This window comes from Eucalyptus grandis, chromosome 8 (genome assembly GCF_016545825.1).
Source record: "Eucalyptus grandis isolate ANBG69807.140 chromosome 8, ASM1654582v1, whole genome shotgun sequence".
NCBI classification, from domain to species: domain Eukaryota; kingdom Viridiplantae; phylum Streptophyta; class Magnoliopsida; order Myrtales; family Myrtaceae; genus Eucalyptus; species Eucalyptus grandis.
In genome coordinates, this window is record NC_052619.1 from 1,142,154 (window position 1) to 1,165,492 (window position 23,339).

Below are 23,339 nucleotides of genomic sequence, written 5' to 3' on the forward strand. Positions count from 1 at the left end.
TGTTGCTATTCGCCCCCTCACGCCGGCCGCCACTCGCCACAACCTCTGCTCCGCCTAGCGGTGACCTGCGACTCACGGCTCGCCTCCGCGCCGACCCTGCGCCAGCGGTGAGGGAGAGTGGATTGACATCGAAGGCCAAGATCTGCGCGACCACGTCAAGTGGTGCTAACGCGTCGAGGAATCAACCACCTCCGAAGTGCCGCCACCTCATCCGCCGGTACCTTGAGTCCACCCGCGGCATCGGGTGGGGCAGGGACGGCCGCCACCTCCCTCCACAGTCCCCTTCCTCTTTCCCCCTCTCTCTGACTCTATTTCTGTGCCCTAGGAATTGTGTGGCTTTGGCATTGAGTTGATTGATTGTGGTCGGGTTGAACTAGTTGAGGCGTCAAGATCAGTTCCATGGATCCACCCGATATCCGGACCAGACCGGCAATCCGATTCTCGGGTGGATCCATGCAACAAACGGGTAGATCCCGATTCCAATTTTTCGAAACTGGTCCTTAGCGGGCGGTTCCCGGTTCTAGGTTGGGAACTGCCCGTCCGGACCATGCACACCCCTAGTGGAAGTGGGTGGGTGGTTGAAACGCGTCTTATCCTATTTTATTTTTGAACTTTCGATTAATGTGTTTTTAAAGCCCTATAATTCTTTTTTGAATTTTGTTTATTATATTATTGCGGAGGCACTGGCTTCAAGAAATCTCTCTCTCTGAGTCATTTAGCACAGTTTGAAACCCTCGAAGAAAAAAAGCAGATCCTCCTCATCTTCCCCCGGCTAGCTTCCCCATGGAACGGAAGACGCCGCTTCATCCCAGTTCATCCTGAATCGGTCCTCATCATCATCATCTTGAAGCCGCCTACATCGTGAGATTCATCGTGACGATCACCTTCATAATCGGCAACGCCCTCGCCCTTCTTCCGACGTCGATCCTCAGACGAGACTCGTCCACCTTCAGATCGCTAGCGCTGTCCATTATGCTCGCCTTCGCATCTGCTTTCGTCTCGCTGCTGTTGATCCACTGCAACAGGGCGGGATTCACCGAGAGAATTTGCCGATGGACTTCCATGGTCGCCATGGCTGCAGTTGTCGTGTCGCTCCTGTCCCTCTCGGTTCTCCGTCAATGGTGAAGCACAAATTGTTCCTAGGTTAGCAACCAAAAAAAAAAAAAATCACAAAAAGAAAGATGTTTTCCTTTGAACTTTTCTTGTACTGAATGAAATATGTTTTCCTTGGAACTACTGAATGATTCTCTCGTCTACGACCACCCATGGATTTCTGTGTTCCTTTATGTAATATGAGATGAGAGAAGTTATGGGAATTATGGCAAATGGGCATGGATTGCTCGAAAATGCAGAGGCCGTCCCTTTTTAAGGGAAAAATCAGGAAGGATGAATGCTGCCTCCGTTTCGTTTCTACTATCTCAGGTTTCTCCTGAAACTCGGCCGTCATCGACATCGAATCACAATCATCAGACTACCAATTACTCCGTTCTTATCTTGGTAGGAAACTTAAAAGACAGGAGCCCCCTCATCCAGAAACGCGAGATCCGAATGAACGGCGTGCCTCCGATTAGCCCAGATGCAGCGGATGGTTTCGCAGTTCAGACACAAATTTAACGAGGCTCATCTCTTATGGGAGAATTATAGGCCCGGAGTTCCCTCTTTTTTCTTTTCGTATCCCTGTTGTTTTACTCTTTAATATAGCTTCAAGTCTTGCTATAATTCTCTCCTAAGAGGGTGGCCAGACATCACTCTGCATATTTCTGATGTGAGCACCTTAAACAGAATGTGTCCCCCGATTCAATTTGTGTCCTTCACGACACCTCCCGATCTAAAAGTATACCACGATTCATGGTCACATGTTGGAACGCAGTCCATCCTCAGCTCAAATTCATTCGACAAAATTCAGTCCTAGCTGAAGAGGAAAATCCCTTTGGGCGGGGAGTAAAAGCTGAACGTATGGAATCGGCTTCTTAGAAAGAAACGGCCAAAAAAAAAAAAAATGGAAGAAGTCACGATCTTTAATGACCAAAATTCTGCAAGGTTTCTCGCTGATAATACAAGGCCTTCGACATGGAAAGCAATCTCAACTCTGAGCAAAACTCCAGTCTGAACACACTCGGCTGAAGATAATTATACTAACAAAACTGACCTGCCTAAAATGGGAATATGCATCTGTCAAGGCACCAAAGCCTCCATTACAATCCCCATAAGACACAAATTGAATCGTTTGAATTTCAGAAACTTGACTATATATTTACTCATTTCACCCAAGTCACCGGCAGGTTGATCCAAGGTCCGCATGACAGATTTCCACCCAAAGTAATAGCATCTAGCTCTTTTACCTAATGATTCGTCTGATTCCTGCCTTAATACAAGATGCTTCCCCACCGTGAGGTCCAGAAAGCTTCCTGACCTCCTGAACTTGCCCTTTTCGTTGGGACACTGCCTTCTCATGCTTACTCTGCACGTGAAATGAACATAAATAAATTCCAGGCAATATCGAATGTCGACGTGAGAACATACATACAGCAATCTGATTCTCTCGACTCACCCAGTACTTCTTCCTTGGATTTTTTGTTTGTTTCTTCCGATTATGCGTCAGTCCACTATTTTTCTCCATCTAAAACAGTTTTCACAGCAAAAGTTAGATCTTTGACCGTGGCAACCAAGTAGCTAAGACCATTAACGGAACTGATCAGAACCATTGCACGCAGGCTCACCTGATAAGTGATATGGCGCTTTCCATCGACTGTTTCAGGCAAGGATGGAATTGCCGGATTCCTGTAGGCGCATCAAAGTTAACCACAAATTGATCACATTCTGAAAGCAATTTTACCATGACATGGCACGAAATATTTTCATCGAGTTTTCACATGTGTCACAAAAACAAAAGAAAACTCGTGCATTTTGCAAGCCATAGGTCCATGATTTTGATGCATTGGTAGCTCTCTCATGTCTTTTCTTTAATCTTCATTTGATTTCTACTTTTTAATAAGATCCAGAATGCTATGCACCCTCCTCGAAAGTTCTCATTCCTTTTCCTGCTATATTGTTAGAAATTTAAATAGTCTATAGGATTAAGTAGCAAAAAGATTGATGCAACATTTTTCTTATTTCATGATAGCAAATAGAACTCATAGAAATGTAAGTTCAAGTTTTAGCTAAATCTAGTTGCTTGATAAGGTTCAATATCCTTTAAAAGAAAGAAATGATTTGTTTATATGAAGACAAATTATACACTTGCACCACGTTATTTTGCACTTTACACTCAGTAATAAGATAGGTCTTCAATCCAAAAGATTATTCAATATTAAGACTTTTCCTCATAAGTAAAGGTCTCAACCCTTGGTATCAAATGTCTAAGAAAAATTTTCAAGAAACAAAAATGGAGAAAAAAAACAAATCTTAAATAGGTACACATTCATGGCGCTCATGCATAACTAGAGAAATTTCTAGGATCTCCTTGTTCTATACCCAGCACATAACTATTAATTTACTTTTCAAAGCATAAGTTGTAATTGATTGATGAAAATGGGTGCCTAACATCACTCTTCTGGGACCACATAAAGATAAGGATGGAACATATTGGACGAGCAACAGAAAACAAACCTTGAATACATCTCTGCTTTGGCGGCAAGTTTTTGCAGCTCATTGCTGATTCACTCGCTTATAAAACTCATCTGCCGACTCTTCAGATTCACTGTCCTCAGAGTCAGCACCTCCATTAGCCTCAAGATTCCCATCTTCGTCACCAAGATCATCCTCTGACTTAATTCCAGCTCCAGCCAACACTTGAAGCCCATGTTTCCTCTGCCTTTCTCCAATTTCATACCTCCTTGGCAAATCATCATCACCCAATATGATCTTCCAGGCACAAGATGAAAAGCTTCTCATTCTTAATATTCATTTCAGGATTAATATGGTACCGTCACTTAGAGCTTCCTTTGAATCCTTCCAGAATTATCATGATCGTATCACTTGAGCTGTTTTAAAATATAATAGAAATCCAGTGCAAGGCCAATCCATATAAAGATGGTACTCAGGTCGACTTATAACCCTATTACTGTAGCGATAATTTAACAATCATCTAAATGGAAGGTAATCAATCTATCATCTCCAACAATCCAAAAAGAGTTAGGACAGAGAAAGGTTCGAGATATCATCGAAATCTGAATACAATCGCAAGGATAAAAAACAGTTCCTCGAAAACTTCAAGGGACAAGTGTGTGTGTGTGTGTATTCCAATTTTTAGGTATTTTCCTTGACATGATCCATACGAGATTATCCTATGACATGAAAATAAGTAAAATCAAAGTGTTAACATGTGTTAGCCATTTACCCTAATTGTAGTCCATGATGATTTCTTTTCTTTTTTGCAATGCGTTAGGTTTATTACTGACATGGTTAGTTCCATCTATATTAAATTATCCTAGCAGTCTTGTCCATTCTAGAGCAACTAATTCAGAAACATCTAATAGGAACACTGTTCAAGGACTGTACCAAATGGAAATTTACTTCCATTTTGAATCTTTAGCCCATATATTCCCCTTTGTTCCCCTTGGTAGGAAGCCAACACATTTTGATCAATCACATGACCTCTTGCACTTTAAGGAAAAAAAATCATCATGCCAAGATCCAAACTTTCTGTCTCTTGTTTTCAACTCGCAGAAGATTGGAGACTTTAGTTAATTCCAACGATCCCGCATGCCCATTCATCAACCCATTACGAGATGCTACACCTTCAGTAGCATGATCATCGAAATCTGCATAGGTCTGTAGCTGCCTGTTGAAGAAGGAACTTAAGTACATGCCTTATATTAATGCAAAGAGGAGTAGTGGGCAATCAGAGCAGTACCCGTTCCCTGGTTTCAAATGTTTTTGGTTTTTCTCCCCTTTTGAAGCAACTGAACTGAAAACAGTCTTGTGCCTCCAGTTTTCCTCAAGGGCAGCCCTCACCTTTAATATCTTCAAGCTTTGCACCCCAAATACATGAATAAAGTTAATGCAGCTAGGAGAGAGAGAGGAACTGACATTTCTGGCCTTTCAATTGAGCCAGACTCACCTGAGGTTTATGTTTCTCTCCATTATTCTCATCATCCTGAATGGGTTCATGAGGCTGCAAAACCAACGTCAATGTTCATACCAAAGACACAGGGAGGCAAATATATAATCTTGATTAAGATGAAACATACATTTTTTGCCTCCTGAACTTGAACATCAATATGCGGTAATATGGAGTCGTCATCTTCATCAGAATCATCAGATTGCAACAAATTTTCATCATTCACCAACTTCTCTGCCATTTCTTCTTAAGTACTTTGTTTTAGAATCTCTTCAAGGTGAGACGGAAGGTTTTCATCAACTTGTTTCATCTGCCAAAGGTAGTGCATCTAAGATTTGTGACAGCTCTAAAATAAAGACTGAAATGTAACAAGACAGTAGACAAAACCCCATGCAATGCAGTACAATGATATGTTCACAAACATTGAGTAAGTCAGTTGCACAGTCATATGCCTGACTCACTATGGGGTTTTAAAAAAAAAAAAAAAAAAAAAAAGGCAATCTTCGGGCACTTGCAGAGCCAGTCAACACTCAGGAAACCAAAAGCTAACTGCAAAAGATGTTGACGAACAAATTTGTGTGTGCACATTCCTGTCAACCTTCCAGTCATCCCCTTCCACCCTCAGAATACTACAATGCACTACAGATCAGGGATTACAGAAGAAAGATCGTCAATTTATAAGCATCCAGTGCCAGTTAAAGTTGATTCCAGCATAGTAAAAAGGGAGACACCACAATACACAGCTCAACCAAATGGTTCATTAGTCCTCAGTAAATGGAAATGTAAAAATCAATGCAGATTTTAGTAAAGATGTTCAACTAGCAGCATAGACTAAACCAAACAGCCATACATACTCATAGAGACAACTACAACAACATTTATCAAATCACTGAAAATAAGAAAATAAATAAATAAAAATTGAAATAGCCTAAGATATTAACAGGCCATAGTCAATATTAACTGTACATTCATGGTCAATACATTGTGTCGGTCTATCTAATTTTCTCATACTGATCTTCCCAGCAAAAGATTAAGCTCTTGCTACTTTCAGTTGTGATTCCATAACCAATAGCAACACATCAACAAAAGCAGCTTTAGTTCAAATACCTATATACAACATCCATTTGCTCCTCCTTTGACAGTACACCCAATTTTTTTTTTTTTTTTGACCTCTTCAAAAGCTGTTAAAATATCATCTCCGGTGCCTTCACATATGGCAGATTTAAATTTACCTTTTCCTTCAACCATATTTTCCTGCAGAATCACCAATAAGTTGCAATTGAAATAGCACTATTACTTCGAAACTCCACCTACCTCCAGGGGGAAAACATTTGAGAACAACTTTAAAGCCACGGAGTAAACAAGGTTATTAGAAAACACTACCCTATAGCTGGTTCCACTGTGGCCTCATCTGGACTAATATCTTCAAGCCCAAAGTCCTCCATTGATAATGATTTTGCTTTCTCCCTCTGCAATCTTAACACCTCTGCCTCTTCCTCTTCTGGAATTTACTCATCACTAGAGGTTGCCTGTAGTTTGAATAAAGATCGCAGAATTTAAGCCTGCTCAAAACCAAATATAAAGGGTTCAGGTTATTAAGAGAAAAACTTGATACAAATGATATAACAACCAGTTTGTAGTTTAACAGAGAACCCCCCATCAACTTAATGCAGCGTAATCAGGGAATAATTCAGATATCTAACACAACTTACCTCATCGTCATCATAGTACTGTCTCTTACTTCTGCCCCAAACAGCCTCCTTGTCTTCATCTTCTTCCTCCTCATTGTGCATCTCCTCTTCCACCCCACCAATTTTCGCCAGCAAAAACTTTTGCTGTCTTGCAACTACAAACAACAATATGTAAGTTGAACTTTAAAAGTGGCAAGTCAACATCACCAACAAAAACCAAGCATTTTTCCACTACATGAATTCACTGCGCTTTTAAGAAGTGGTGAATCATCTTTAGGGGAAAAAATTGAAACAAGGCAATAGCGCACAAGATATTTTAGTCTCTCTTTATTCTCAGGCAGGGAAGAGGATGACGGAGTAAAGAATTGAAGGCAAGACTTGGGTTTGGTAAGGATGATCATAGGCTAATTACCTTGCTCCTATCACACACTATGCTGAATGGTTGCCCACTATTAGTATAAGTCATTCATAGAAGACATAATACATGTGGAGCTACCAGTTATGAATCAAAATGACTTCCCTTACAGATAACTGTAACCTTTCCCATCCATCTAATTATCCTAAAAGAGTATACATGTAGAGTCCCCAGCATGGCAGCATGTTAGATTGATAATAGAAGAGCATAATGCTGTTGACTGCTTCACCTATACATTCTATTACAGCTGGCTTGACAAAATCAGAATGTTTTTCCTCTCCACACAAAGTCACAAGGAAACTATGAAAATTTAGCAGAGCTTCCTCAAAAACATTTCAATGAATCATATTCAAGAAAGATCAAATTCCGTCACTTTTATTTGATGTTATCACATCGCAAATTCACCCTTAAAGGTTTTACCCTTGCAATGACACAAACAGGCAAACAAGAAGGTAAAGCAGAGCAAACCAAATCTTGGAGAATGGTTAAAAATTAAATGACTATTTTTTAGGCAGTCTCATCAATAACTAGCATCCAATTCCCATAAAAACCAGACTCAACAAAAGTGAACATGCACTTAGACTGCAATTTCAGAGTTCTTCATCCATTAGCAATCAATGCTTTTACTCATAAGGACTTCATGGCCAACAAGAATTCCAGTTTCTTAACTAGAATTATTGACTGCGGAGCTTATGCCAATTTAGCTTCAGATATCAAATGTTGAGCAGGTACGACAACTTACTCCAGAGAATTAGGAACTCTCTGATGAATTGGTACGTAGAAAAGGACAAATTCAGTGGGCAGTAGTAGTAACTCAAGCAAAATAACTTGAGACAATCTTACTTTTCGCAGCAAGCCTGGTCGATTGAATGTCATCTTCTTCCATGTCATCATCTTCATCCTCCTCTTCATCATCTTCATCCTAGATGAAATTTCAAGAAACCATACTCCATGAATTTCTCTTTCCAACAAACAAATATTGGGGAACAACTAACAATTCGAAGCAACTGTATATAAATGACGAGTAGAATTCCATAATTATAAAAGTAATGATCAGCTCATGAAAACATCAGAAAAGAAGTCTCTCATGCGCGTTAATCTCACAACAGTTCACCAGCTAATATGAAAAATATAAAGAAAACCCACAAGAGAAATGCCTTATGAAAGGTCACATCACCACTAAAAGATAACTGTCGCAACACCAGTTTGATCCACACAAACATTCAAACGCAAATCTCATGCAGACATTTATTTAATTATCACTAAATTCCTTGAAAACCTTCCCTACCATGCGCCACACAAAATTCAACTCTGTCCCAAACCAAGGTCGCTAGATGAATTATACCAAATCTGCATCAAAGGGAACTTAACTACCTTAAAATCAAAGACAGGCTCTTCATTGTCATCATCTGACTCCCCAGCATCACTATGAATGTTCAGCGGCACAACATCCTTTTGTTTGTGAACTACAAATAAAAACATCAATAAGAGCAACCCATATATAAAGCAGCAAACTTCACACTGGCAATTACACAAACCAGAGAACACGCAGCACCAATTAGCAGATACTCAATCGAGGGAGCTAACTCACAGGCATCTGTTTCATCATCAATGTCTTCCGAGGCCACGTCTTCATCGATAGCCCTCCTCTTAGAGCCCCTCTTCTCCTTTTTCTGACTACTGGCCTTCTTCCCCATGGTCCTTCTAGCTCAAGCCCTTCGAATTCTTTCTGCAGCACAGACGAATGAAACGAAACTTTCAGTGGCAGACCCAATTAAAAATGATTGATAAAACAACGCAGACTAGGACCAAACGTGAAACCTTGAGCAGCTATTTTGCATTATCCTACTACTACAAGCATCAGAAACACAGAAGTGAAACTGAACCGACACTAATTGAATGAAGGGGCCACGAAATTCAACGAAAACGCGACGAACCCACCGTTCGCCGAAGCTTTTTCCCTGTTAATCTCTCACTTCTACCTGCAGCAACAACTGCAACAGGCAAGCATGAAATATATTGATTTATTTTATTTTTTTTTTGTTATTCACTTTTTTTTTTTTTTTTTTTAAGGGTTGGACGAAGAGCGAATTAAGAGAAACTGTCGGCCTCTTGCCGCCTCCAAGCGCTGGGCGTAACTTTCTTGGGCTGGGATGGGCTGGGATTTAGACCTCATTTTCTAAACTTCTCTTCTTCTTTTTTTTCTCTTCTTCCTTTGACGCACCAATTTTCTAATTATTGAACTCATACAAGATTATTCCCTAAGCTCAATATTTGATTGCTCATGGATTAAAGCCTCAATCGCCGGTATCTTGCCGTGGCGGGACTCCCTCCTATACTCGCAAGAGAAATCTAAGGCGCGTGTGAATGAAGATCTGCTCAGTGAACTCCTTCAAACTGCTTATCAATCTCGGAAGCTATCGCAAGCCCAATTGAGAGGCGATAGGCCATACGGAATGTCATTGATGAATGAATGTTTTTGCTAGCCCAATTGGATGAGGTGAAACTTGTCCATTGCTCCACAAAGGCTAATCAAGCCGCCAACTGTCTCGTGAAGGCTCACAGAAAAAAGACTCTCCACTATAATTGGTGGTATTTTTTCCTGCAGTCCTTTAAAAATATTTTGTGTTCAAAAACTCAAGTGTCCAGCTCTAGTAGAGCTGCTTTATGAGTGAATGAAAGCACTTTTTCTATTAAAAAAAAAAAACTCATAAGGTAACCTATTTTTTTCCTTCCTTAAAAGTCTTTAAATCATATTTTAGATAGATGTTATTTTCGTGGATAAGGATGTAAGTTTCAGAACTTCACAAGGAAAAAAACTATAACAGTTACTGCTGAAATTATCGATTCCATCTATTTTTCATTTTTCCACCCTAGTTGAAAGCAAAATACATAAGTGTCTATCTTCTTCTTCTTTTTTCCTTTCTTCTAAAGTTGGGGTATCCTTTTCTAGTTTGGTTAATGAGAAGGAAATCGTCCTATTAATTCATTTTGTTAATCTTGAAATTGATAAGCGCTCGTGCACTAAGTTCTCTCCACTGCCACTTCATATATTATTAAGTAATAAAATAAGGATAGTATTTTTAGATGTTAATTTTTGTATTTAGCTTTAACCCTTTTTCATATAAAAAAGTATGGATCGTATCCCCAATTTAAATAGACTAAATCCACGGTAAACATCAACTTTCTCTACTAGAATAAACGCACGCTGAGCATGCCCAATGAACTTCATATTGAAAGGATACATAATTGATTGCCATACCCTAGTAATGCTTCATGTAAATGAACAAAAGATGAAAAACAAATAAATGATGTATTTGTTCCTTGGAAAATGAATGATTTGGAAAACCTTTTCTTAAAAATAATTACTTGTATTACTTATAAAAATATATAGATTAAAAAATACTTTCATCCTGCAAAAAATAGTTTAAACTTAAAATTGTTATTGTTAAAGATAATATATTTTAATGACTAATGGGAAGATTGCCAAAAAAGTCATAAACATATTGCAATTGTGCTAATTGAGTCACAAACTTCTTTTTTGGTCAATTGAGTCCTAAACATTTTGCAATTGTGCTAGTTGAGTCTATCCTACCAAATGCGGCCAGTGAGCGACCATTTATTTGAATTTTTATTTGAAATTTTATTTTATTTTCCTTTTTCTCTTTTTTTCCCCCTTCTCCCTCCTCCTCCCTTCTTCCTTTGGCTATAGTGATTGGCTAGAGGGGAGGGCTGGCCTGTCACTGGATTGAGGCGCCTAGGCGAGCCCCCACTGGATCTGGCAAGGGCTTGCCTCATTGTTGCTAGGTCTAGCGAGGCAAGCCCCTGCCAAATTCGACGATGGCTCGTCTCACCGTCGTTGAGTGAGGACTCACCTCGCCATCACTTGGTGAGAGCGAGCTCGACCAGCCACTCGAGAGCAAGCTCGCCCAACCACCGGCGAGGCGAACCTCACTTAATCACCCTTGGGCAATTGGGTGGGGCTCGCCTTGCCAAACCCTTGCTAGTGGGTAGGCGAGCCCGCCCGCCCAACAACGGCGAGGTCAACCCTCTCTAGATTCGGCGAGGGCTCGCCTTGCCGGACCCAACGACGGCGAGGCAAGCTCTCTCCAAATCCTATGGGGGCTCGCCCCACTAATGGCTAGGCGAGCTTGCCCTCACCGAGCGACAACGAGGCAAGTTTGCCTAACCGCCTTAGTCCAACGACCGACCAGTTGGTCACTAAAGCCAAAGGAAGAAGGAGGAAGGAGGAGGGAGAAGGAAAAAAAAAAGGAAAAAAGATAACAAATTAATTAAATATTCGAAAAAATAAAATATTATTAAAGAAAGGTCGCCAGTCGGTCTTCAGACTTTTGTTGTTATTGACAAATAACATGGCAGAGTTATTATCATAATATAATTGTATGGTTATTTCCTATGAGATTAAAATTTGATTTGTTAATAAATATAATATGGATTGTTTCTCTTTGTCTTTCTTTTTTTCCTAATGAATCACAAATATTTTCTTTTTATGCCAACTAGGAAAAACTGACGCAAATGTTTTGTGACTAATCATTTTGATGGAGAGTCTTCTTGTGAACGAGAAGTTTGGGATGCTCTGCAAGGCTCTTCAGCCAAGTCAACGAGACTATTTGATGAGTTTTAATTCATGTGCATATGTACATGTACTGAGTGAAGTCTGTGCTTTTTAGCTGCTACTCAAATTATTTGGCTCCGAAATCTCATTAGGGAACAAGAGACCATATAAGGATGTAGACTTTATTAACTGTCGGGATGATAGATTCTTTTCTTTCTACGAATCAGCAAAGAGAGAGCTAAGGAGGGTGTCGCAACCTAAATTTCGGGTGCACCACCTAAGTTTAGGCTAATGGACTACTAAGTCTTAAACTTAGCTCGGGCTCTCTCAAACCCATACCAATTCGCGACTTAAGATTCAAATATTGCATAATTATTATCTAGGAGTCGCCACTAATCGGTTTATAGTAGGTCGATTAGACACCTGAGTAAAATAATGGGAGAATTATTTTACTCCTACGAACTAGAGACTAAGGGTACGGGGACTTGGTTACACTAGATTTCTCTAATGCCCTTTCGGTACTATTTCTTTTTAATTTTCAAAAATGTTTTTGCAGGCAGCTTGGATTTATTTTAACCTAAATTATTATCATGCAATGTGGTAATCACACAGATGCTTAATCGTTATTAAATATTTTAACCTAAATTATTAGCAACCTTTGGAGAAGGAGCCCGATGAGAAGCCACTCGAGGAGCCACATAAGCTGAAGATGTCCGTGGTTGCTCGGGAAGAGGGGGCGTGGCAGGTCTATAAACGATTTTGTGCTCTCTCTCGGCATCTCCCAGGATCTTCTCGATACTGCTCGGCTCTCTGAAGAATGGAATGAATGAATTTGTCTCTCCATGTCTCTGCTTCGCTTGCCCCTTTTTCTTGTCCTTCTTTGAAGATTTCTTCTTTGATTCCTACATGTGGAAGCGACCATGTACAGTCCAAGGTTTCACACAGGTCTAGCTATCCTCAAGAATTTGGACTCAAGTTTTAACTGTTTCTACAGTTTTTCCATCTCATGGATGTCTAAAAGAAATTTCAAGTTTGGAGCTCTTTTTTCATCTTCCGCATCTTAAGGTTGTTATTAAACACCGAATATCTTAATGGAGTTATCATTTACGTTAATGGACTGATAGCACTTCTCAAGTTGAGATGCAAGACTGCAACACTATGATGCGTCTAGTTAACCAAATTCTTCATGAACAGTATGGTTATTTTTTTTCCCTCCTTACAGAAGCCACTCAAAACTCACAAACTCAACTGAATCTTGACCCCATTAAGGCCATATGCTGGACAGGTTTGCAATTGATCAGATCGTACTGATTTCATCTATCTCATGTTAGAATGTACATATAATACTTTGATGCGGAAATACAAAAGAAAACAGTGATATTTTGATCTTCATGATTTTCACAATTAGATGAAGACATACATTTATCCATAGCGTCGCACTTAATGATGATCGTTGTAGAAAACCGAATAATCTCGAACCAAAAGAAGAAATCCAATTTCTCTCCCTTAACCCACTATACTTTAATGTATTCTATCGATGGATGAGAGAATACCCAATTCTTTTTATGTTATTGTTGTTCATTGTGGGTGGAGAGAGGACCGGACTCCTTTTGTACATTTGTTGAAAATGTGACTTCCATCAAAGCGATATACCCTTTCATTTTATTAGAGTCGCAACTTCTCGTAACCAATAATTATTTATTTTATAACATTTCAATAATTATTAAACCATATAATAAATCATATCATGTGGGTCACAATAATTCTTACATTCTCCCACTTGGCCCATATGATTTTCCTTTCATGGTTTAATAAAGACTATAATGTGCACAATAACATTATGCTATAAAATTTCATTAAATTGACAATCACATAATAATCACAATTAAGTAAAGAAAACTAATGTGAGTCATAGCGGTTGTATGTCATTAACCGACATAGTCCCTTCTATGTACTACAACTAAAGCACTTTACTTAACATGATCCATAAATGAGAAGTACAATAATAGTCCAACCATAATGGACGTGCGGACCACTCAAGTGCCTTAACTTTGCCCAAAGGGACACTTAAGTGCCATAACTTACGAAAGGTACACTTAAGTGCCAAAATCGGAGTAAAAGAGATCACTTGAGTGCCAATCCTGCCAATATCCGGCCAAAACGCCAACGTGGCGTTTTTCCGGCGAAAGCGCGGTGACCAAAACGGCGCCGTTTTGCACGTTGACGTGGCCAAACGGCGTCGTTTCGACGACGTGGAACAAAATAAATAAATAAATAAATTAATTTAATTTAAAATTAAATTTAGTTAAAATATTTTAAAAAATAATATTTAAAAATTTAAAAACTTTAAAACAAATTTAAAAAATTAAAAAAAAAAAAAAAAGGAACAGGGGGAGGCGGGCGGGGATCAGCCCTCGGCCCGCCGCCGCCCCGCCGCCGGGAAGAGCCGGCGACGGCGGGGCGGGGGTCGGCCGGGTCGCGGGCCTCGGCCGGGGCCGGCGACCCGGCCGAGCCGGCGCGAGGGCTCGCGAGCCCTCGCCGCTGGATCTGGCGAGGGCCGCGAGCCCTCGCCCGGTCGATCGGGCGAGGGCTCGCGGCCTCGCCGCTGGATCTCGGGCGGGCTCGCGGCCCTCGCCGCCGGATTCAGGCGGGCTCGCGGCCCTCGCCGGTCGGCGGCGGCGGGCTCGCGAGCCTCGCTGCTGGATTCGGGCGAGGGCCGCGAGCCCTCGCCGGTCGACCGGCGGCGAGGGCTCGCGAGCCCTCGCCGGTCGGCCGGCGGCGAGGGCTCGCGAGCCCGCCGCTGGGGCCCAGGCGAGGGCCGCGAGCCCTCGCCGCTAGATCGGGGCGCGCGGCCCTCGCCCGGATCCGGCGAGTCGGCGGCCCTCGCCGGCCGGCCAAGGCCGCCGCCCGCCGGGCGACCCCGGCGGGCGGAGGCCCTTGGCCCGGCCGGGCGAGGGCCGCCGACCCTCGCCGGACTGGCGGCTGCGACCCTCCGCCCGGATCGGGCGAGGGCTCGCGAGCCCTCGCCGCAGCTCGGCCGGGTCGCCGGCCCGGCGAGGCCCGGCGACCCCGCCGACCCTCCCCCGCCGTCGCCGGCCCTTCCGGCGGCGGCGGGCGGGCGGGCCGAGGGTCGATCCTCGCCCGCCTCCCCATTCCCTTTTTTTTTTTTTTTTAATTTTTTTTTTAATTTTTTTAATTTTTTAAAAATATTTTTAAAGGTTTTTAAAATATTTTAAATAAATTTAATTTTAAAATTATTATTTTTAAATATTTTAACTAAATTTAATTTTAAAATTAATTTAATTAATTTTTTAATTTTCTTTTTTGCCACGTCGGCCCAAAACGACGCCGTTTTGGCCACGTCGCGTGCAAAACGGCGTCGTTTTGGCGCGCTTCACGGAAATACGCCACGTTGGCGTTTTGCCGGACTTTGGCGGAGTGGCACTCAAGTGATCCGGTTTTTTTCGAATTTGGCACTTAAGTGTACCTTTAAATAAGTTATGGCACTTAAGTGTCCCTTTGGCCAAAGTTATGGCACTTGAAGCGTTCTTTTGCCGTAGTTTCTTTAGAACTATCATGTTTAACATTCATCTATTTCCATAATGTATACTAAATAGAAAACAGAAAATATCATAAACACGTAAGTGAGCTCAAAGTGTCAAATACATAAACTTAATACAATCATAATACAAACATTAATGACGTCCAATAACGCCCATCTTTTCAACATGCTCATTAAATGTTTTGGGCGGCAATCCTTTTGTTAAGGGATCTGCTATTATAAGATTGGTGCTAATGTGCTCAATTGACACTCTTTGTTTCTGAACTTCTTCTTTGACAGACAAGTATTTGATCTCCATATGCTTAGCACCCTTAGAATACTTGTCGTTCTTAGAGAAGAAAACTGTTGTAGAGTTATCACAATAAATTTTCAGCGGCTTGGCAATACTATCGACAATCACAAGCCCTGAAATAAAATTCCGCAGCCATAATCCATGAATTGTGGCCTCAAAGCATGCCACAAATTCAGCTTCCATAGTGGATGCAGCAATAACTGACTGCTTCGCACCCTTCCATGAAATTGTCCCTCCAGCCAAAAGAAACAAGTAACCAAATGTTGATTTTTTTGTATCGACACATCCGGCTAAGTTTGAATCTGAATATCCAATCACCTCGAGATGATCGGATCTTTTATAAGTGAGCATATGATTCTTCGTTCCTTACAAGTATCTAAGAACTTTCTTTGCAGCTTTCCAATGATCCGTTCCAGGATTACTTTGATACACCTTGACATTCCGACAGCAAAACTGATTTCTGGTCTTGTGCAAGTTTGTGCATACATTAAACTCCCCACAACAGATGCATAAGGAATATTTTTAATTTGTGCTCGTTCCAATTCACTTTTCGGACATTGCATAAAACTAAATTTGTCACCTTTCTAAATTGGAACTATTCCTGCTGAACATTTACTCATATTAAATCTCTCTAAAATTTTCTCGATGTAGGTTTTCTCAGACAATCCTAATAATCCTTGTGATCTATCACGGAATATTTATATTCCTATCACATATGTTGCCTTTCCCATATCCTTCATTTCAAATTTCTTAGAGAGAAACTTCTTGGTTTCATGTAACAAACCAAGATCATTAGCAGCAAGCAAAATATCATCAACATACATAACTAGAAAAATAAACTTGCTCTCACTAATCTTCATATATATACACCGATCAACGGTGTTTTCCTTAAATCCAAATGAAGTTATGGTATCGTTAAAGTTAAGATACCATTGTCGGAAAGCTTGTTTAAGTCCATATATTGACTTCTTTAATTTACATACCATGTGTTCCTTTTCTTTAACTGAAAAGCCTTCGGGTTGATCCATATAAACCTCTTCTTCTAAATTCCCATTAAGAAAAGCGGTTTTTACATCCATTTGGTGTAACTCCAAGTCATAATGAGCCACCAAAGCCATAATGATTATAAGTGAATCCTTCTTAGAGACTGGTGAAAATGTCTCTTTATAGTCAATGCCTTCTTTTTGCGTAAAACCCTTTGCAACAAGTCTGGCTTTATGTCGTTTAATATTGCCTTTTGAGTCGCGCTTGGTCTTAAAGACCCATTTACACCCGACCTTCTTACATCCTTTAGGCAATTCAACAATATCCCAAACTTGATTTTGATGCATGGATTTTAACTCTTCTTCCATGGCATTAAACCATTCATTAGAATCTTCACATTCCATGGCTTGGGAAAATGAATCTGAATCATTTCCAATTCCTAAGTCAATTTCTGACTCTTGTAGATAAACAATGTAGTCATTAGAAATAGCCAATTTCCTTTCTCTTTGAGATCTTCTTAATGCTATCTCTTGTGACTCAGCTATTGGAGGTTCAATATTGACATCTCTATTATGGAGTGTTTGGTCATTAATTTGTTATTCTCGATTATTGTTAGATTGTACTATAATATCATAAACAACAACTTTAGAAGCTTTTGGTATAGGAACTTCTACCCTTACTTCTTGATTGCAAGCATCACGCATTCTTTCACTCCCACTGATGTCACAATTTTCAATGAACCTAACATTTCCAGATTCAACAATTCTTGTACTATGATTAGGACAATAAAATTTATACCCTTTGGATTTCTCTACATAACCAATGAAATAACCATTGGCCGTTCTTGAATCCAATTTCCTTTCATGTGGATTGTAAATTCTTACTTCTGCTTGACAACCCCAAACATGCAGGTGTCGTAAACTAAGTTTCCTTCCCGTCTACAGTTCAAAGGGAGTCTTTGGAACTGCCTTACTAGGAACCATGTTTAATAAGTACATAAAAGTCTTTAAAGCATACATCCACAAAGATAAGGGTAAAGATGAATGACTCATCATACTCCTAACCATTTCCATTAAAGTACGGTTACACCTTTCTATTACACCATTTTGTTGTGGTGTACTTAGCATTGTGTATTGAGCACAAATGCCATGTCTTTCAAGGAATTTAGTAAATGGACCTGGACATTGTCCCGATTCATCATACTTTCCATAATATTCACCGCCTCTATCCGATCTTACTATTTTCACATTTCTATCTAATTGCTTCTCAACCTCTTTAATATATACTTCAAGTGCATTAACTGATTGAAACTTATCATGCAATAGATAAATGTAACCATAACGTGAAAAATCATCAATAAAGGTTATGAAATAGCTTTCCTTACCAAAAGATGGAACATCGAAAGGACCGCATATGTTAGTATGTATAATCTCAAGAAGCTCTGTGCTTCTTGTGGCACTTTTCTTAGTGTGCTTTGTTTGTTTACTTTTAATATAATCAATACACACTCCAAGGTCAGTAAAATCCAAATTTAGAAGAATTTCATTCTTCACTAATCTTTGCATTCTTTCCTTGGATATATGACCCAAACGTTTATGCCACAAGTAAGCAGAATTTTCACTCACCAAACTTCGTTTAGTGCCAACATTATAATGCAAGATCATTAATGTCTCAACAAAAGTATAATCAAGTCTAAATTTATAGAGACCATCACATAAAATTTCAGTTCCAATAAGAGTATCACTCTTAAATAGACTGAAAAATTCTGATCCAAACTTACAATAAAATCCCGCTACATCAAGTCTTGGCCAAGAAACTAAATTGTGAGAAAATGTAGGTACATAAAGGGTTCGAAACAAATCCAAATAATGCCTAATATCTAAGATCAAACGATAAGTGCCAATGCCTTCAATTGGAACTTTGTTTCTGTTCCCCGTAATCACATAACTTTCATTTGGTTTTATGGTTTGGATCGTAAGAAATCCCTGCATCGTATTTGACAGATGAATGGTAGCACTAGAATCAATCCACCAAGTATTATGAGAAACTTTAGTAAAGTTTGATTCAAAACATACTAAAGCATAAGGCTTACCTTTCTTTTCGAACCAAGCATTACATTTCAGACAATCTTTCTTCAAGTATCCAATTTTGTTGCAAAAATGACACTTAATAAGATTGTGTTCCTTCTTGTGGATTTGAGAAGCCTTTGAAGAGTCATTCAGGACGTGTGGTCCTTTCTTCTTGCTCCTTCCACCTTTCCTCTTGAAATTCTTTCGAACTTCTTGATGACTTGAGAGATGAACAGAATGAGCCTTTTGATTCTTTATCCTTGTTTCCTCTTGAATTAGCATACTGGCCAATTCATTTACATTCCACTTATTCTTTATAGTGTTGTAATTCATTTGAAATGACCCATATTACTCATGAGGCAAGGAATTAAGTATAAATTGTACTAAAAAGTACTCATCCACGTTCATTCTTAAAGTTCTTAACTTTGCTGCTAAATTCGTCATCTCAAGTATATGCTCATGCATGGTGCGCGAACCATCATATTTCATGGTGGTTAGTGTGCTCATCAATGTACCAGCAAGTGACTTATCAGCAGTTTAAGAACGCTCTTCCACAAATTTCATAAATTCCTTAGCATTGTTAGTCTTGGGAAGAGAAGTCTTTAAGTTGTTTGCAACTGTCATTCGCATGAACATTAAGCTCAGTCTGTTCGATCTTTCCCAAGCTTTATGGAAAGACTTTTCATCATCGCTACTTTCATCAGTAATAGCAGCTGGTTTCTCAGCTTGAAGCGCTAAATCAAGATCCAGGACACCTAAGTGAAATTGAACTTGTTCACTCCAATCAAGAAAATTTATCCTATTGAATAAGGGAACAGATGAGGCGTGCGAATGGAGTGAAACATGTACATATATTGCAAATGTGCAAGAAAATACTCATACATTAATTCTTTGAGAATATCACCTAATCAGATTCAAACTAAACGACACATGTACATCATAGTTCTCCTTTGGGCGATCCTATAATATACAAATATATATATATATACCATAATGATGCTAATAAATTTTATTTGATAATTGTAAATATATCTTATTAAAATTTATTTGCTATCTTTGGATATACAAACAAATTTAACAAGTCATATTAATTATCAACCATCATGTTCATGAATTATAAGAAAATAATTAACCTTTGAGTTAATCCCTAAGTTCTTATAATAAATGAACTTCAATATACCCATAACTTCAATAATGATATAAAACATATCAATTTCATATATAGCATCAATTAATCATGGGTAATTGAATAAAACAATTTACAATATTAAAAAAATTCAAAAGACTTCAAGGTTTGGCCACTTTAGTTACTAACAAACCATTCATAATATGAATTTTTAATATTGTAAAATACAAATATTTACCAAATTGCACACAAGGACATAAATAAGGGCAAAATCGTAAAATCATAATTCCATAAGGTCAGAATCATAAATTTAAAATCCAGGGGCAAAATGGTAAATTAGCAGCAAGGGCAGAATCGTAATTATAAATAAACGGGAGCAGGAAATAAAATAAAATTAAATAAAATTAAAAACGGCGCCATGCAGACGTCGGGCGCGTGCTCACGCACTCCGCATCCGCCACGGGCGCGTGCGCGCACGCGCGCGTCCAACGCGCAGCGCGCCGGCAAGAATCGCCGCGCGAATGGGGTCCACGCGCGTAGCGGTTGAGCGCGCGTGAGAGTGCATGGCGCGTGGGTCCACGCGCCTGCAACTGCAGCGCGCGTGACGCCCACGCGCCTTCTTCCTCGCGCCTAGAATCGATTTTCTTCGCGATTTTCGCTATTTTCCGCCGCGGTTTCGCCGGCGTTTCTTCTCCGGCAACTCATCCCAGACACAAATAAATAATGGGTTTTGAAGAGCATGCCGGCACGACCACATGAGTTCAAGTTTCGGAGAAAATGACCAAGAAATTGGCCTCAAATCAAACTAAAATTTCTCAGAACACAAAACTTCCACCACCGCAACTTCCGCCGCTCAATTAGCCTCCGGCGAATGCCAATATACCAGAAAAACTCATGGCTAATGTTCCTCATGGCAGTGCGACCGTATGGGTCCAAAACCAAGCGATGGATCGCCGGATTTTGCCCGGAATCGGAGAGTTTCTATCTTGTCCTTAAAATTCCGAATTACTCCATTTTCGTCCTTAAAATTCCGAATTACTCCATTCCTTTTCTCCATAAAAACATTCAATCAATCGGATTTTCTTTAACAGAACCCTCCGAAAACATTTTAACAACAACAAATAGTACGAATAGGATCGTTCAACAAATCATCATACATAAATCATAATATTTCTTTAAACGGAAAAATCATGAGATCATAAATCACGCTCTGATACCAAATGTTAGAATGTACATATAATACTTTGATGCGGAAATACAAAAGAAAACAGTGATATTTTGATCTTCATGATTTCCACAATTAGATGAAAACATACATTTATCCATAGCGTTGCACTTAATAATGATCGTTGTAGAAAACCGAATAATCTTAAACCAAAAGAAGAAATCCGATTTCTCTCCCTTAACCCACTATACTTTAATGTATTCTATCGATGGATGAGAGAATACCCAATTCCTTTATGTTATTGTTGTTCATTGTGGGTAGAGAGAGGACCGGACTCCTTTTGTACATTCGTTGAAAATGTGTCTTCCATCAAAGCGATATATCCTTTCATATTATTAGAGTCGCAACTTCTCATAACCAATAATTATTTATTTTATAGCATTTCAATAATTATTAAACCATATAATAAATCATATCATGTGGGTCACAATAATTTTTACATCTCATGCATTTGCTTGATCTCAAAATGATTCCAAGCTTTTAGTTAGCTCACCTCATCCTATTCCTCACACCGGAAAAAGAATGAACCGCATTTTAACTACAAGATTGGCCTTGATATGTTAAGCAGGTAGCACAAGTAATTGTTTGCTAACAAGGCGCATCAGGAAAATAACTTACATTGACTAGTTTCTCCTTTGAGTGGGGTGTGAAGACCCTTTTGATTGCAGAAAACCAGCTACCTTTCTTACCCATCTTCCCAACATTACTAGCTCTCCATGCAGAAGTTTGGTTTCGTTATTCCGACGCTTCTCAAGTATTGATCAACTGAATTTTTTCATTGACCGGCTTTTTCCTTTTCCAAGAAATTAAAAGAGCAGAAGTTCAAAAAATTGACAGGGCGGAAGCTTTTTTGGAGAAAACAACCAAGAAAAAGCCAATAATTTGAAAAGACTTCCAGCTCTTTTGTACTCTTTCTCCACTCTTTTGCTCTTTTTAAAAAAGAGCAGATTAACCTTTTCCTAGGTTCTGGCAAGCCTTCTCAGGTGGCTATGGCCTTTTCCAGTTATTATGAATGAGGAAACTATGATGCATATGCATAATTGATGAAATAATGTCAAATTTAAACAAAAAAGCAGCAAAGAATATTAGCATTTATATCTATTGCAACTGAGGTAGCAGCTAGTTGGATAATGGACCCCAGCAACATCATGAGCTTGTAACCTTTATAATGTCATGAGGCCATCGGCAAGTTTCTAAGGATTTTTGAACTTTTGAACATTTTGTTCCGTATGACAAAGAGCAACTTACAGTCAAAAAATGGCCAAAACACCCACAAAAGAGAGAGAGAGAGAGAGAGAGAGAGGAAAAAGACAGGAAGGCAGGCAAACAGATCAGACGGATTGCAGTTTCATCTTTGTGCAAGACATAGATGTCAAAACTTGAAGCACTAACATGGATCAGAAATACACAAACACTTGCTGTCAAACCATGACGTCTCGACACAAGATGTCGGAATCAACAACAGCGTAGGATTTCAGTAGTCATGTCTATACAAATAAACACATGAGAGAGAGAGAGAGAGAGAGAGAGAGAGAGAGAGAGAGAGAGAGAGAGAGAGATGGACATTTGCTCTGGTGGAACTGCATATATTCTAATAGTGGGTATTGATCTTCACATTGAAAATGAATCAATCACTATGTAGGATGAGTACCAGAAGAAAAGAGCCTGATCTTTGACATACATGAGGGATTTCACAAAAACCAAGCCAAATTCAGCTCAGCACACGAGCGAAAATTCATGTAATCAACAAGCACACATGTTTGTGCTCTAAATGAACTCAATTATCAGAATATCGAGATCAGTCCGTACCTTAGGGAAAACTGGCTCTCTTCAAGAAACCCTTGAGAAAAGCTGTCACAAACCAAAAGGAAGGGAAGATCGAGAAGAGAGATTATTCTCTCTTCCTGTCTCTAGCCTGGACCTCCCTTTTGCTCGCTAGAACACATGATACTTCCCCTTTACAGATATTTGGTACTACTTCATTCTTTTAACCATGACTCCCCATCTCTCTCTCTCTCTCTCTCTCTCTCTCTCTCTCTCTGTAGGACTTGGAATCTTGGTGCTTGCTGGTATGTGTAGGGAATAACGGATCTCCGAAAAACCGGATTCGACACTAAATCGAACCCCTAAATCAATGCGGAAGCGAAGCCCGGGAAAAACAACACGTATCACCGATCCTAAAGCACACCACGGATTCGAGCGTACCTTTTAAGCCCAGATTAGACACCGACGCCGATAGAGGAAGAGAAACTTGGTCCTGTTGATCCGGTGAAGCAAATTCGCCTTCGCGCCTCACTGTTTGCCTTTTTGGGAGAGAAAAACGAGAGAGAGAGAGAA

At 39.8% G+C, this 23,339-nt stretch overlaps 1 protein-coding gene and 1 long non-coding RNA gene across 4 annotated transcripts; both read right to left on the reverse strand.

Moving 5' to 3' along the window:
• Positions 1 to 2,017: 2,017 nt before the first annotated feature.
• Positions 2,018 to 8,883, reverse strand: LOC120296596 (nucleolin-like). 2 transcript variants are annotated; one of them, XR_005553529.1, is made up of 9 exons: positions 6,446 to 6,598; positions 6,170 to 6,316; positions 5,193 to 5,372; positions 5,063 to 5,116; positions 4,856 to 4,972; positions 3,610 to 4,783; positions 2,721 to 2,781; positions 2,552 to 2,620; positions 2,018 to 2,461 (listed from the first exon to the last, which is right to left on the reverse strand). XR_005553529.1 is itself a non-coding variant. In XM_039318398.1 (8 exons), the coding sequence occupies exons 1-5, from the start codon at positions 8,863 to 8,865 to the stop codon at positions 6,619 to 6,621; spliced, it is 417 nt and encodes a 138-aa protein (XP_039174332.1). In that variant the 5' UTR covers positions 8,866 to 8,883; the 3' UTR covers positions 5,021 to 5,116; positions 5,193 to 5,372; positions 6,170 to 6,316; positions 6,446 to 6,618. The 2 variants fall into 2 exon arrangements, 1 of the variants encoding a protein (XP_039174332.1); XM_039318398.1 differs by lacking the exons at positions 2,018 to 2,461; positions 2,552 to 2,620; positions 2,721 to 2,781; positions 3,610 to 4,783; positions 4,856 to 4,972 and adding exons at positions 6,775 to 6,908; positions 8,012 to 8,090; positions 8,543 to 8,634; positions 8,760 to 8,883 and having other exon boundaries at positions 5,021 to 5,116; positions 6,446 to 6,624.
• Positions 8,884 to 12,400: 3,517 nt separating this feature from the next.
• On the reverse strand, positions 12,401 to 23,071 carry LOC120287720. Of its 2 annotated transcripts, none has more exons than XR_005545984.1 (3): positions 22,812 to 23,071; positions 21,621 to 21,795; positions 12,401 to 12,646 (listed from the first exon to the last, which is right to left on the reverse strand). It is a non-coding gene; the product is annotated as an uncharacterized LOC120287720 (long non-coding RNA). The 2 variants fall into 2 exon arrangements; XR_005545985.1 differs by lacking the exon at positions 12,401 to 12,646 and adding an exon at positions 21,459 to 21,501.
• Between the last annotated feature and the right edge of the window lie 268 nt (positions 23,072 to 23,339).

Excerpts from the sequence above, each read along its gene's own strand:
- LOC120296596 (XM_039318398.1), bottom strand. The coding sequence starts at position 8,865 with ATGGGGAAGAAGGCCAGTAGTCAGAAAAAGGAGAAGAGGGGCTCTAAG. Across the intron at positions 8,635-8,759 it reads TGATGATGAAACAGATGCCT|TTCACAAACAAAAGGATGTT; the intron begins GTGAGTTAGCTC and ends TTTTATTTGTAG. Across the intron at positions 8,091-8,542 it reads AGCCTGTCTTTGATTTTAAG|GATGAAGATGATGAAGAGGA; the intron begins GTAGTTAAGTTC and ends AATTTCATCTAG.